The sequence below is a fragment of the Theropithecus gelada genome, chromosome 8, assembly GCF_003255815.1.
Source record: "Theropithecus gelada isolate Dixy chromosome 8, Tgel_1.0, whole genome shotgun sequence".
Classification (NCBI taxonomy): Eukaryota; Metazoa; Chordata; class Mammalia; order Primates; family Cercopithecidae; genus Theropithecus; species Theropithecus gelada.
This window is the reverse complement of record NC_037676.1, coordinates 87,856,830-87,872,143: the sequence shown is the minus strand read 5'-3', so window position 1 is coordinate 87,872,143 and position 15,314 is coordinate 87,856,830. Positions and strand designations below refer to the sequence as shown.

The 15,314-nt window shown below is 38.7% G+C and overlaps 1 protein-coding gene across 1 annotated transcript; it reads right to left on the bottom strand.

Moving 5' to 3' along the window:
• Positions 1–1,690: 1,690 nt before the first annotated feature.
• CA3 (carbonic anhydrase 3) lies at positions 1,691–12,429 on the bottom strand. Its single transcript, XM_025393730.1, has 7 exons — positions 11,713–12,429; positions 10,730–10,927; positions 8,485–8,603; positions 6,557–6,649; positions 5,441–5,503; positions 4,371–4,526; positions 1,691–2,679 (listed from the first exon to the last, which is right to left on the bottom strand). The coding sequence occupies exons 1-7, from the start codon at positions 11,849–11,851 to the stop codon at positions 2,560–2,562; spliced, it is 888 nt and encodes a 295-aa protein (XP_025249515.1). The 5' UTR covers positions 11,852–12,429; the 3' UTR covers positions 1,691–2,559.
• Positions 12,430–15,314: the final 2,885 nt, after the last annotated feature.

The window sequence follows — 15,314 nt, the reverse complement described above, 5'->3', positions numbered from 1 at the left end:
TCTAAAAAAAAGTTATATATATATGTAAATATAGATATATTTGCATACTTCTAACAATACCCTATATTAGGTAAATTCTTGTTGATTCTGCCCAATTCATAGGCTTTTAATGATATGATATCTGAATGTTATGAAACACGAATTCAAATTAGTTTCTGCCCTATTTTGAAATGTTAAAATACTTGCAATGATTATACCCTGAAGAACAAAAGTTGGCAGATGCTGAAATCTTCTTACCACAGCAGTTCCCGGCCATGCCCCTTTGTAAGGCTGTGTGTATCTGAAATGCAATTGTTTGGGGGCCTGTTTATGATCAGGAAAATGATCCCCCTGCTGAGTAAGAACACAGTATGTCTTTAATATTCTAATGGACATCTATAATATCACAGCACTTTGAGTTCAGCACTTTGAGAAGCTGGGAGGAAATTTTAAGATGGGCGATAATTGTGAGCATTGACAATGACTCAGACTAGAGGTAGAGGAGAACTATGTTCTACTAGAAAGCTCCCACCTGAAGCTAATGAGATCATTTTCCAAGGGGATCTAAACTAAGATAAACAAAAAACAATATCCCTATTAACCATGTAATGTGTTGTTCAAGAAGGTAAGTATTTTACCTGGATTCATCTATATTCATGACATCGCTTATTCAACAAATATTGAGTAATCATTATGTGCCAGACACAGTATTAGACAGCAAGGTGAACGTCAGCATGCAAGACTCATATTTGTGCCCTCATAGAGCATATGGTCTATGAAGATAGCCTCTTTTGATGGGGCGTTTTCCCTCAAAACAGTTCTAACCTGTTCAGCTTGTGTACTGGAATAAGGACCATTTGTAGCTGGCATTAAGTCATATGTTCCTCCTCCACATAGAGTCAATACTGGATACATCTTTTACAGTGCATAAGCATTACTAAGTAAGTACCTTGAGAGAATCAGCTTGTGTATTATCACTAATGATCAAAGCTCCACACCTCCTAATTTCAAGGGATTTAATTAACACTTCCAGTTCACACTGACCAACCTGGTTTGACTTCCCCTGGGTGGTAATCTATTAAATATCTTTAGCCTCATAGGACTCTGTCACGTGATTTGACTTCTGGCATCTCAGGACTCTCCTGACCCAATATTATTTCATTCCTTAGGGTAATGAACTTATTCCTGTCACTTTTTAAAGTAAGTTAACATATTGGCCAGTGACGTGATGAAAGACGTAACTGCAAAATTAGACTTTATGTCTAAAGATTTTATATTAAATGGTTTAAAGATCTAAATATATAGATTTTTGCAGTGTTAGGCCAGCATCATCCTAAAGACACAATTTTTTAAAATATGGATGTAAAAGCTATAGTCTGACTTGATTTCATGCCCCTGAAACCCATTGTACTAGTCTGAACCCCAGAATTCTAAACCAATTTTGAGGCCTCTGGAAAGTATTTCCCACTATCAGATATATGGCCACACATTCATCTTCTGGTCTGCAGTTTCCTCAGAAGGCCTGTACTAATTGCTTTTTTTTTTTTCCCCTGACGCTCCTTGAGGAATGTAGCATCCAAACTGAGAACTTCAGTCCTTAGTGCCATCCTTAAGCTATAAAAACAAACTTACAAAGTTTGTTGCTCTTAAACTCCATTTTTGTCATTTATGCTGCCCTTCCATTTTTTTAAAAAAAACACAACACTCAACGTTTTCCGTTCATGTCTTTATTGGTTCTGGTGATCAGTACAACTGCTTTAACTTCAAGTGCCATCATTCACTGTTTTGTGTTCTAATGATCATTCATTCCAGCCTCCAGTGAGAAAGACAACAGAGGCAGTTTTTATTTTAATAATCATGCAAAGGAAAATGTAGTGAAATTAAAAATAAATGGCCCTCCTTCAGGTAAAGAAAAATACTAGGATAAATTCAACTACATTTATGAAGAAGAAATTCAAATACTGAATCAAAAATTTGAAAACTCCTGATTGTATTGTGTTTTCTTTTCACTGATAATCAAAACCAAGTAATCTTAGTGGCTAAAAGTTCAATAAATGACTGACTTCTTGCTGGTGTTGAGTTAAAACATATTATTAGCTCAGTTCTTGCTGTCCATAGTCATTTTAATTTCTGGATTATGTTTAATTGTTACATGATCTTCATACACCTCTACTACATATAGAATTACTCATATTTCTTTAAGATGGACAACTCATAATATAAAAATAAAAACAATGAAGTTCTGTGAAATTTTAGGTAACAGAAAAACTGGTGCCCAATAGCTAGCCATTTAAAAAATATCTTTACTCTTCCATCTCTGTTTCTTCTTCTTTGAAACTTTACTAAAAATGCTACTTTTATAGGAAAGATGATTATTACAGAGATCAAATGTGAAATCTATGCTTTCATATTAGGTCTTGTCAAAAGTAACTTTGGTTTCTTGGTGACCACATCTCTCACATTCATTGCTCAGTGTGGAGAAATGAAATAGACTTGGAGTAAGGAGCACCAGAAGGAGGCAAGGAACCAAGCTCTCCAATGGCAGGTTTCCTTTCCTGAAGAGGGCAAGATCCAGCAGCCTCATTTGAAGGAAGCTCTCACTACCCTGTTCTTGATAGGCTGTGGAGGGCGCCAGTTGCCCACAAGGGGCACTGGGGGCTCGTTCTCAGCACTGGAGAGGAGGCTCCGCAGCTTGGCCATCTGCAAAGGGCAGGGGCAGACTGTTAACAAGACATTCGGATGAACTGGACACACTATGCAACAAAGAGGTGTAAATACTGGTGGGGTTTCTTTTGTTTGTTTGTTTGTTTGTTTATATGGAGTCTCGCTCTGTAGCCAGGCTGGAGTGCAGTGGTGGGATCTTGACTCACTGCAACCTCCACCTCCCAGACTCAAGCGATTCTCCTGCCTCAGCCTTCTGAGTAGCTGGGATTACAGGTATCTGCCACCATACCTGGCTAATTTTTTGTATTTTTAGTAGAGATGGGGTTTCACCATGTTGGCCAGGCTGGTCTCGAACTCCTGACCTCAGGTGATTCACCTGCCTCGGACTCCCAAAGTGCTGGGATTACAAGCGTAAGCCACCATGCCCAGCCAATACTGGTGTTTTAAAAATGACAAGCAAACCACACAACCTGTCCCCAGTGTCCAGTCCAGAGCTATTTAGCTAGTCGCTGCAGAGTGACATGCATTTTTTGTTTATTTGTAAAAGCCCTTTTCTTCATTCTGTACAAGATCACTATGCCCTCTGGTCACACCCTTTTCCTCTTGAATTCTGAAACATTTATTTTTTATCTGAGGGGTCAGTATGAACTATATACTTTGTTGGAGAGGATGACCACATCCATATATCAGTGTAAATAAAATATAATAGACCTTTTTTGTATAAGTTTATGGAGTCAATTATTTTAAGAGCAAAAAGAAATCCAACTCATGCTACATTTTCAATTTTAAATTGTCTTTTCTTTCTCAAAGGATAAGAAAATAAATAGTAACACTATGATTCTATATTAAAATATTTTTACATTTCTTCTTGAAAAAAATTTCATTCTTTCCAAATAGTTACATCACTGAATGATGTTGTTAAATTTGATCTTTTAATAAAAATGTCTTTATAAACTGACATAAATATGAAAACTGTTGCCTTATGCAAGAGACACACACTGGGAAACTGATTTTACTATTACAGAACATGCATGCTCTAGGTTGTAAGTCCCTGTGTTGTTTACTTGCTTCAATCTGTTTTTCTCCATGTTCTTGCCCACTTATTTTCTCCTATGTAGCTTTTCCCTGAAAGTGTCTTTAATGAATGTTACTAGGACACTCTTTAGATTGAACACTAAGAAGGGAACCTTGAGAAGAGATGCCAAAAATACTGGGAACAGTTTGGAGGTGGAATTACAATCCTGCACTTGGCTGTGTGATCATGGACAAATTACTGAACCTTTGAACCTTGAATTACGTATCTGTAAAACTGCAGAAATAATATATAGCATACAAAATTGTTAAATCCTTTCCATTAGCACCCTTCTCTTCTCCAGGTCTGTATTTATCATCCCATCTCCTTACCAGTGCTCAGTATTTGGCAACATCCAAATTAACAAAGATTCATATTAACCTAAACCCTTTAAAGTGTTTATAGAGCATAAACTCAGTCATGGTTAGTATCAAAACGACTTTTAAATGATTTGTATTTATCCTGGTACCCTTTGGGGGCCAAGTTTTAGAAATCTGAACAAGCTGGTTGTAACTAACCAGGGCAGACCATGAAATCTCTAGCCATAGAGATGTTTAGTGAGTATCCAGTTAGTAGCTATGTATTTTTGATTTGGTATCTGTATCTTACATAGGCAGACAGCAACATAAGCCCATGTGTTCACAAGGCTGCTCACCTGGTCAGAGCTCACGGTCATGGGCTCCTTCAGCAGCAGCCACACAATGCACTCCTCACAGGGTGGCGTGGTGAATGACCCCTGGTAGGTCCAGTAGTCCCGGCATGCCGGGAACAGGCAGGATGGGTCAAACTTTGTGAAGGGTGCCTCCTTGCCCTGGGTAAGAGCAGGTTGCAGGTGCAGTGAGTGTGTGCATGCACATGCTCACCCACCCCAATGCCCTTATCACTTCATTTGTGAGAATGGATTTCAAATGCAATAGAGAAAATAGAACTTTTGAACAAAGTAGAGGCCTGTCAAAAATAAAGATCAAAGCGGGGAAGCTGGTTTGCACATTATTACTTGATCTGACACAATCATTGTCACACTGTGTTCCTTACTGTTTTAACTGTGAGTAGAATTTGTAATTCTATCACTCCTCAAGAAAAAGGAGAAACTGATATCCCAAGCGTAATTGAATTATTTCATGTAAGTTAATGTTTTGTTGTTGATGATACCAAAAAATATCAGGCTTGCATTTTTATTGAATGTTCTACTTGGAATACTTACTTTCTCTGTTAATAAAACTCAATAATATTTTATTAGAATGGTCGCAAAAAAAATCAAAATTTTTCTGTTACTTACATGAGTCTGTTGTTAAGATTTTAAATTTATAAGTGCTTCCCAGAAAGGTCATCACCAAGACTCAACAGACCAGTACTGGCTGACATTTAGTATCTCCATGATGGTATGCATGCATATATGCAGAGTGTGTGTGTGTGTGTGTGTGTGTGTGTGTGTGTGTTGGGCGAGGATGCGGTGACCACTCAACTTCTCTGATTCTCACTTATTCCATTGAGAAAGAGATTATCTGACAGGATGACTATCACCATTAAAAAACTGATATATGTGAAATTGCTCTAAAAACTGCATGCCATACAAATATAATAGCATTTATTTTTATATTTATGCTTAGCATATCCATCAAACTTAGTAACAGATTTTAGGTGAAAAAAAAACACTTGAAAATGTGTAAAGAAAATTTGCATAATCTGCTTTATGTGTTAGGAGGGCAAATGATTTTTGTTTACCTTTGTCTTAATCTTTTCCAATGCATCAAGGAAAATCTGGAACTCGCCTTTCTCACGTCCTATCTGTAAGAAAACGCAAATCCAAGTATAATTCTTTTACTTCTCCATAATTTAGGATTGTCTTCAAAGCTGATTTTGATTCATCCATCTGCAACTAGTGTTTACAAATCTGCCAGAGTATCTCGTACTAAGCAAAAACATAAGTTTATTTTTCCTCAAGATTTTAGAGTATATATTTTCTGATCTAAATTTGGACTCCAGGCCTCTGAAGTACAGGACCACAAAATTACATGTTGATCTAGTTCTGTGTCTTTGACCTTCTCCTCAAAGTCATTCCACTTTTCTAAAAAACAGATTTAGAACCAAAATGGACCGTATGTTTCCCAAACTAAACTCACTGTCTTTCTTCTCAGACCTACTCCACCTCCTGCTGTGCTGTGTTTAAGCACCAGAAATGACCCAATGAATTGAGAACCTAAAACAAATTAGGTCATTCAAAGAGAAAGAAGCCAGATTTTCACCTCTGGCTTGAAATCTAGATTATGTTACCACTAACCTCATGTGTTAATGACACTAAGTCCTCTTTAAAGCAAGGCTGGCTCAACAACACACACATTCCATGTGCTATCTTAGCCTGGCATCATGTGAGTGGTGACCACCTCAAGCCGAGGGGATGTCCAGCCAGGGACTTGGCATCATATGGTTCCCAACACTGACTTTTCTGGTTTCCAGTGCAATTGAAGTGGAGCAGTGAGAAAGGAAAATGAATATATGCCACCTTTGCCCTTACCACCATGATAATAAGCGCACTCTAAGGCTCTGTCCCCGCCACCTACACACACACACACACACACACACACACACACACACACACATCCCACATCTGGGGAAAATTTAGAAGTGCTAGGGGTCCTGGAGTGTGGTAAAATATACACTTTTAGAGAAAAGCAAGACATTTTGAGCTGATCTTAGCAGAAATATCTTGATTAGTTGAATTAATAATAAAATGTATATAGAGGGAAGAAAGTAAAAATGAGGGAATGAAACTCAAACTATGCTAAGCATTGGTGGGGAAATACATTTTGAAAGAAAATACATGGTCAATTTTTACTTTACCTTCAGAAAAATGCCAATCACAGCGATCCCATCACGCTGCTTCAGGGCTTCTTTAAAAGTGTTATACTTGGGGTTCCAGTGAACCAAATGAAGCTGAAACCATAGAAGACAGATTAGAAGGTAAATTCCTGGAATATGAAAGTAAGTATAACATTATCCACAGTAAATCCAATCGTTGTACAGGCTAAGATTGCTGAGCACTCTCATAAAAGCTGAGAAAATTTGAAAGAGTAGCATGTAGTATTTTGGTAACACTTCTAGTGGCTCAAATAAAAGGCATATAAAATTATTTATCTCCTTTTATCAACCAGAGCTCTGAAACCTGGTGGCAACCTGATCTTAATTTAGAACATAGGTACCAGTTAGGTTAATCAAACTTTCTATGCTGAGTTACAGAGAATGGCAAGAGAATGCAATCACTTGCAGCAGTTAAAAAATGTTTTATTCAAGACCAAAAGTATGAAATAATCCCATATGCAAAAGTCAAACTGAAAATATTGACTGCATCTGTAAGAAATATACTCAACTTTCCCCATTTGGTTGGGGAAGATGTCTAGAAGGCATTCTCAATATTTAATTTATCTTGCCATGGCTTTCTAGATTGGCTGTAAAGAAACAGAAAGATCACAGTGAATTACTTTGGGTTTTCTAGCAATTAATTTAACCAAGAACTAAGTTGCCTAATGATTCTGCTTAAAAACATGTTCATAGTGTATTTCTGGGCTTCTGTCACAGCCCCTGTGTTAACCAGAGCCTATCTTTGGAAAAGAGAAAGGCAGGAAAAATAAATTGGTCCTCACCTCCAAGGCAACTGCCACCACTTATTGGCTTGGCTTTATAAAGAAAACCTGTCAGAGGCCTGTCTTAAGCCCTTGTAATTTGATGCGTTGATCTGAGTTACGATTCATTCTTTTCTTTAATGGGTTAACTGAGACAGAGAGTAGTATATGCTCAGATTAAATTGTATGTGTGTACACATATCTCTATGTGTGTGTAAATATGTGTGCGTGTGTATATATAGATATTCACACACACACATATATATGTACACGGCTCATTAAGAGATTGGAACATAAGCATTATTCAGAATTTCTAAATGCTATTTTTGGAGTACTATATTCTTATAAAACAGGCAGCATAGGGCACTGGATAAGACGATGAACTCTGAAGCCAGTCTGTATCAGGTAGAGCACTAGCATTCACCAGCCATGTGACTTTATTATGTGTCTTTTCTATGCCTCTGTTTCCTCATCTGTAACCTGTCTCTTAAAGTAGCTAAGAGGATCTAATGAGTTAATACATGTAAACATTTAATAAGTATTAGCTATCCTTTTTCCAGTTTCATTGAGGACGCTAGGCTTTCTTATTAAGTAGTTATCCAATTTCTAACTTTTTGGGGTTTTTTTCGAGACGGGGTCTTACTCTGCTGCTCAGGCTGGAGCAAAGTGGCACAATCATGGCTTACTGCAGCCTCAACCTCCCAGGCTCAAGTGATCTTCCCACCTCAGTCTCCTGAGTAGCTGGGACCACAGGTGCATGCCATCATGCCAGGCTAATTTTTGTGTTTTTTGTAGAGACAGGGTTTCACCATATTGCCCAGGCTGCTCTCGAACTCCTGGGCTCAAGCAATCCACCTGCCTCAGCCTCCCAAAGTGTTGAGATTACAGGTGTGAACCACTGCACTCGCCCCAGTTTCTTAATGTAACCTTGGAAATCTTCATGTTTGATGCCAACTCACCTATACCCCTTTACCTGTCTAGCCTAGAATGTCAGGCAGCTTCAGTTTAGCTAAAACTAGTACAGCTATTTTCATAACTATAGACTTGAAACAAAAGCAGTGGATGATGCTTTGTTGCTGTGGTTCTTATTTTTAATTTTGCAATTTTCACTGTATGAGACTCAGAATGGATTATGGCAGTCCCTCCTACCTCTGCTGCATACTTGACTCCATCCACGGTGTGCTCAGAGCCATGATCATCCGAAGAGCCCCAGTGAAGATGAAACTGGCGAAGTCGGTAGGGTCCAGGGAGAGGACCCCCTCTCAGCACTGTGATTCAGATAAGCTTGGTCAACAGTGAATTCATGCTTCTTTTACAGAGCTTAATGGACAAAATGTGGTCAGTGTGCTGGGTAGATGGTGCCACTCCCAGGACACCAGACTCCTCATAAAATGAAGTCTTGGGATATGTCAAGATAAATGATTGTTCTTTTCTGTTTTTCTTATTTTGTTTGCTTGTTTCATTATTATTGAAACATCATTTTAACATTTAGGAAAGTAAAATTAAAACAACAGATGGACAATGAGGAGGCATACACCCAGAGAACAGGTCGGTAGTGTGCCGCAGTGGGAAGAATTGGACAGTTGAGAACCAGGTGGATGTAGGTTTCCAATGCTGGCTTCACCCCTTGCTAGTTCTGTGATCTCAGACAAGTTGCTAAACTTCTCTGAACCCACTTTCACATTTCTAAGAAGGTGATAATAATACCAAACTTTCAGAGCTGCTGTGAAGATTAACTGAGATTAAGCACCTTAAAGCGCTCATCATAGTGCCTGCACGATGATCACTGAGCAAATTGAATTCCTTCTCCACATGTTGCTTCCAACTACACTTTTCTTTAAGACAGCAAGCAAGAACTTTCATCTATGCCTAATTTAGACCGTGTCTGTTCAAATGAGATGAAATGGAAAATTCAGAAATTTCCCAGAAAACCAATCAATTTATATGACTAAACTAGATAATTCTCAGCAGCATTAATTTGGGCTTGTTGATAAACATCTCAACCCATTGCAGAGTGATTTAGAGGTTCAGATATCTTCCAAAGTATATTGAAAACTATGCAGAAACCGTAAGATCAAGATTTGGCAATATAAGCTAGATCAAAATAGAATTCAGAGCACAGCTATTTTAGAAGAGGTTGGCCACACTAAGTGGCCCAGGGAAAGCCATAAATGTAGACCTCAAACAATGAGGCTAGGCCTATATGAGTTTTTTCATGTAGAAATGGAGTGGTTCAATTCATCGCATTTTTCCTGTCCAGCCACTCAGAACAGTTATTACAGGGACATGTGAGTCCAATTTATTAGAATAAACTGTATGAAATTGACAATATTCACTATTTTTGCTCACAAAAATGGCATTTTCATGTGGTTCAACCTAATAGACATGTTTAATTTTGTTATGGTGCTTTCAAAATGGTACTTGATATATAAGGAGAAGGGGAAAAAAGAAAACAATAGCAATACGAAATCACTGTTTAAGAAAATTTAAATTTCTATAACTTGGAACCTCCTAGTAGGTAGGAATTATGAATATCATTCTTCATTACAACATCATTAAGAATGTTCACTTATGTATATCAATAAATGTAACTTTATTAGAAATGTGGCTATAAGGAATTATTTTGCTGTATATCAAGCACCAAAATATTAAAGGAAGATTATTTCTTACCTCATTTATTGTGAAATAAAGTATTTTTGACTAGCATTCTTTTATTTTACTGATTTGCTTACTAGTGTAAGTGAAATAAAGAGATTTGTTTTTTCTAAACATGTATTTTTCAGTTGCTGTCTCACACACAAATACTACTCAAGAAGAAATTGTCAGATATTTCAAAAATACTCACCAAAATGATTAATCAGATGAACCCCACTGAAGGCTTGAAGGTAAGTCATCTTCACACCTTCAATGGCCCCATTCTCTCCCCTAGATTGGTCACCTCCCAGGCACCAGGGGAAGAATGCCTATTTAGGGTTTCTATTATATTTCTGGCTTTGTAGAATGGAATCTACGCAATCGAGAGTGGAAGACTGGCTCTCCAGACCATGGACAAGAAGCATAAAAAACCCTCAGGTACAGGCCATCAGAGTCTGAAGAATACTCATTTGAGCTTATTGTCATCTCTGTCCTATCAGGTTCCATTTCAGGAATGCATTGCCAACTTTTAGCTTGGACATGGGGCCGTTTTCACAGAGACCAAGTTTGGAGGGTGAGACATTTCTCTTCAATGCATAAATATAATTATTCATAACTAAAGCAAAGTCAAATGTCATCTCCATTTTCAGAGGTAAAGGGCTCCCTCTCCTCACTAATTCTGGTACTGTGTCATAATGCACATTTTGTCAATATGGACATTGAAAACATCCATGTGATTCTACCTCACTGTCATACTTACTTGACCTATCGTAAGTATCATCAAATACAACTCGGCAGGTCTTCCCGTTATTCAGGATGGTCTTGGCAGAGCCACCATCATAAGACACTGACCATGGCTGCAGAGAAGGGTCATGCTTGATGTCTTTAGTATGCAGCTCAATGGGCGACTGGTTTTCCCCCTTGGCATTTGGAAAAAGTTCATGCCAGTGGTCAGGACCTAGGAAATAAAGTCGAGGGGATGTATTTATTTGGTGGCACAACCCAAGGCCTCTTTCTAATTGACTAAACCAGCAAAATGCAGAAAGGCTAGACAGTGATTTCAAAAAGGTCTTAGGTTTCAGACTGGGCAATAAGAGACTTACCGTTCATTTCAGGCCTGTTGGTAGTTTTGTGAATAGCATACATGGAGACTATTTAACTCGGTGTGTTCACTCTGCTTGCTCAAAGGCTTATTTTTGAGATAAACTTTATCACATTTTTTTAAACCAATGCCACCTTCCATCATACAGTTGGAATAAAATAATATTGACCACCTACATTTGAGCATTATGTTGCAGTTTTCAGAGCACACCCATATTCCTTTTCCTTGGATTAGGGAGAACCTTAGGCAGAGCAGAGATTCTCACACCAGCACCAAGCTCAGGTTAGGTGCTTGTCCAGTGTAACAGAATAAGGGCCAGTCACACCTGACCTCCGGTTCTCTGACTTCTCAGAGGCAACTGACTTCTCAGAGGCAACGGGATCTTAGGCAAGTGATCCAACTTCTCTGCACTTCGGTTTCCTCCAAGAGAAATAAAAACTCCACACTAGGGAGAACTAAATGAGATGAAGGGAAAAAAGAAGGAGCAGCATTTGGCAGTTGAAAAACCTCAGTAAATGTTAGGTCTTATCCTACTCCTACATTTTCCACTGCACTCTCTAAAGTTGCCCATTTCTGTGCAATGGCAGGGCTCTCCAGGACCGGCATCTCCTCCTGGCCAGGTCGCCGCTGCCTGCACTCACCGTTGTGACTGGCGTAGCCCCACTCCTTGGCCATGGTCGCCTTCCTCCGCGCTGGACTGCTCCTGCCTTCTCTTCCCCTGCGTGGTGCAGAGTCTCCGAGAGCCCGCGCTTTTATGTAGCTCCCCCCCGCACACTGCATGGCCTTATTAGGTCAGCGAGGGTGGGGCAGGGGGCTAAACTAGATTGGGGTGGTATTTGGGAGGCCGGGTGGGGGAAGCCAATGAATTCCAAGAGCGGGACAGCTGTCGAGGTGAGGGGGGCGGAGGTGGGCGAAGGGGCACCTACGCCCCTCCCTGCGCTCTCCCGGGAGTCGTGGCTCCTGGCCCCTCCATCTCCTCCTGTTGTCTCGCAAAACTGCAGGGCTTTCTAACTGGCGCCGACGTGCAGAAATGCAGGCGGCCCTCACCTCGTCCTCTCTGCCTCTTCCATGCATTCTTGGGGATGGGGTGGGGGCAGGGACAGGGTGTCGTAGCTGTGCTTGGCCACGAACTAAAATCTACATCCCGGCGGCTCTTGCAGCCTCACTTACAAGTTGCTTCAAGCGCAGGCTGGCGGTCTGGCTGCGACTCTGGACACTTCTGCGAGTTTATTTCGTTCTAGCGATCTGGTTACGGAGGCTGGAAAGAACTCGTTTGTTTGCCTGCCCGCTAAGTTTGACTCCCTTTGCAGGCAACATGTAAAATCCTAGCAGCAAAGGATGGGAAGAAAGAGTCCGGAGCGGGGTGGGATGGTGAAGAGATCCTCCAAGTCCGTTATCCTTAAAGAGATGGCCCTTTCTGGAATCGCACCAGGCAGCATTTCCCAACCTAGCGGATCCTTTTGGTTTGCAGGAAGCCAAGGGCTGGATCTCAGAGAGCGCCCGGCATCCAGGAGATGTTTGGATCCTAGGTTCACGCGGAGCTGGAGACTGGCACTGATTTAGCCACACTCCCTGCGCTGTACCTCTGTCCATGAAAAATCAAGAATATTCTGAAGTATTGGAAGGCTACTAACATAAAATGCGTCATATTTCTTAAAACCTGTGACCTTGCTCTCCAAGATATAATGAGAGATTGCAAGAAAAGCAAGAGGGAAAGATTTACAGAATGGCTTTCAATTTTTTTCTCCCCCTCCTAAGTTGTTTTCTGATACATTGAACCATGCAAAGGAGAATAAAAGCGGCATATCTAGTGTGCACATGACAAAAGTATATTTTTCAATATCTGGTTACGGTTCATATCAAAGAAGTCAGTAGTAGATATTTACAATTTTAAGAGTATATTGTAAAATTTCTCCTGTTTTAATTCAGTAATAATTTTTTAAGACAGTGAGGAAAGATAAAGCTAATTTCAGTGCTATCTTGAACAATATTTTAATATACATTTCCTTAATTAACTTTTATTGATAATAGCATTTAGTATTCGGGGATTACAAAACTCGAAAAGGAAATCGCTCGTCATGGCAAAGATAGCTCATCCCTAAGGCATGTGGAATGACTGACCACACTCATAACCTGGACGCCAGGGGAGTCACTCCCCAGGGTATTTTTGTGACAAGGGATTATTTGATCCACACAATAGCAGTGTGGAATCAGGAACTAAGGCAGTTCGGAAAATCCAAGCAAACATAGTAAACAAATGCCCTTAAACTCTGAGCTCCTATCTGTCACTGTTTGATCAGAAAGACTGCAGCGGTTAATGGAGATGTTTTATAGTTCTTATAAAATGTATAATTATTTGTATGAGTAAATCAATCCACTCAATCATTACAATATTCTTTTTCTGGTATGAGTGGTTAGAAGATTGGCAATTAAATTTCATGTTATTTGATATAGTAATCATACACAGAAGACACTTAATAACATTTATACCAAGAACGATCTAGAAATTCATCATGTTGTTATTATTTATGCATAGAAGGATACTTTTTTAAAAAAATAAGTGATATTTATGATTAATTTTAAAAGTGCACAATAGCACATAATTTCAAATAAATGCTAGGTAAACTTTGCAAAGTGAAATATTTAATCTCTTTAGATGTGTGGCCTTTAAAATGATGATTTGTATTTCATTATACTTTTTCATAAGAGGTTAATAGAAATTGGAATTTCAAGACAATTTATGTTAAATCATGTAATTCTAGGCCATAATAAGTTTTTCAGAAACTTCATCTAAATTTTTCTGCAAATACATTTTTCAAAAACCTCATCGGCAAATTTACTATCTGCATCTTAGCTGATTTACTTCAGCATGTTTGCCTATACATTTCAAAATTCTCTGTCAATAAACAGATAATTCTAAACTGTGTGTTCAAGATTTTGAGATGTCCGGAGTTCACTTGAAAAAGAAAACTGTTAGGTATACACTGAGATAAATAATGCCAGAAAAAAAAAAAGAGTGAGTGATGATTAATTACAAATTATCTCCTAGCATATTGTCAGCATTTCTCACAGTGCCATTATTGAAAAGTTGATATATTGGGCAATTTGTAGGAAATGACTGTACACATATAGAGAAAGAAAGAGAGAGAGAGGAAAATATTTAAGTAAACAAAAGTTATTGGTGGGGAAATAGTGTCCAATATAGAAGTTTCATCTAGGATTGTACATTAACATTATAAACTTAAAAGATCTGAGGATATAAAATTTAACTATATTTTACTCACGACTTGGCATTTTGTTTTGCAAGATATCAGGTAATATAACTAATTCAAACCTTCTGCAAGTTACCATTTGGCATTTCTATTGTACCACAAAAAAAAAAAAAAAAAAAAGTGAGAAATTGCCCACAAAGTAATTGCAAAATTTTGTCTAGATATTTTACATATTACAGAGGCACGCACTTTCTATTACATTTTCATTTTTATAAAACAAGTTCTGGCATAGGAAGGTGCAAATGGCTGATAAAAATTAAAATTGTTGATTAATCTACTGAACTGTCACAAATAACATAACTTTTACCTTCCTCCCTGACGATGTTATTTTCCAAAGCTTGACTCACTTAGGTTGTATAGGAACATGATAGGCCCAGCCCCTGAGTGTGTCACCAGTGACAGCTGGGCCACTTGAATCAGGTCTTAGATTTTGGCTCCTGTTCATGGCAAATTTGTAGGAGAGCAGCCTGGGCCTTGTCCCAACTGGTCTCCCTCATTGGAATGTATCAACCTAAGGTAGTCACTTTATTTGAGAATAGGAGCATGAATCCAAAGACGAAGACCTCCCAAATCTGCGCAGCAAGATTTCATCATCAGGGTCAGCAAATGCAAACTATTTTCTTTCAAAAACAAATTCTTCTCTTAGAATATAGTAATAACATCTTAAATGGAAGAAAGTTCCTTAAACTTTATGATTTTTTTAGGATCAAATTTAAATGCTCAAGTTTAGTTTTCAATAACTTGATGACATTAGCTTATAGAACTAACAAGTGAAATTTTGCTTTAACATTTCAGAAGCATTTAGGTGGCCATTTGCTTAAATTTTTCTTTGACCCCAGTCACTTCATCTTTGAAATGGAGAAAATAACACACCTTGCAGGGTTCTTGGGAGGCTTAAATGAGATGCTAAATGTAAGGCAACTGAGTAGGCCGATGTAGTTAGCACTCAGCAAAGTTAGTGCCCTTCTCTG

Coding starts and splice junctions, on each gene's coding strand:
- CA3 (XM_025393730.1), bottom strand. CDS start 11,851: ATGCAGTGTGCGGGGGGGAGCTACATAAAAGCGCGGGCTCTCGGAGAC. Junction 6,650..8,484: donor GAGTCAAGTATGCAGCAGAG/GTAGGAGGGACT, acceptor CTATGGTTTCAG/CTTCATTTGGTTCACTGGAA. Junction 2,680..4,370: donor TGACCGTGAGCTCTGACCAG/GTGAGCAGCCTT, acceptor TGCCCTTTGCAG/ATGGCCAAGCTGCGGAGCCT.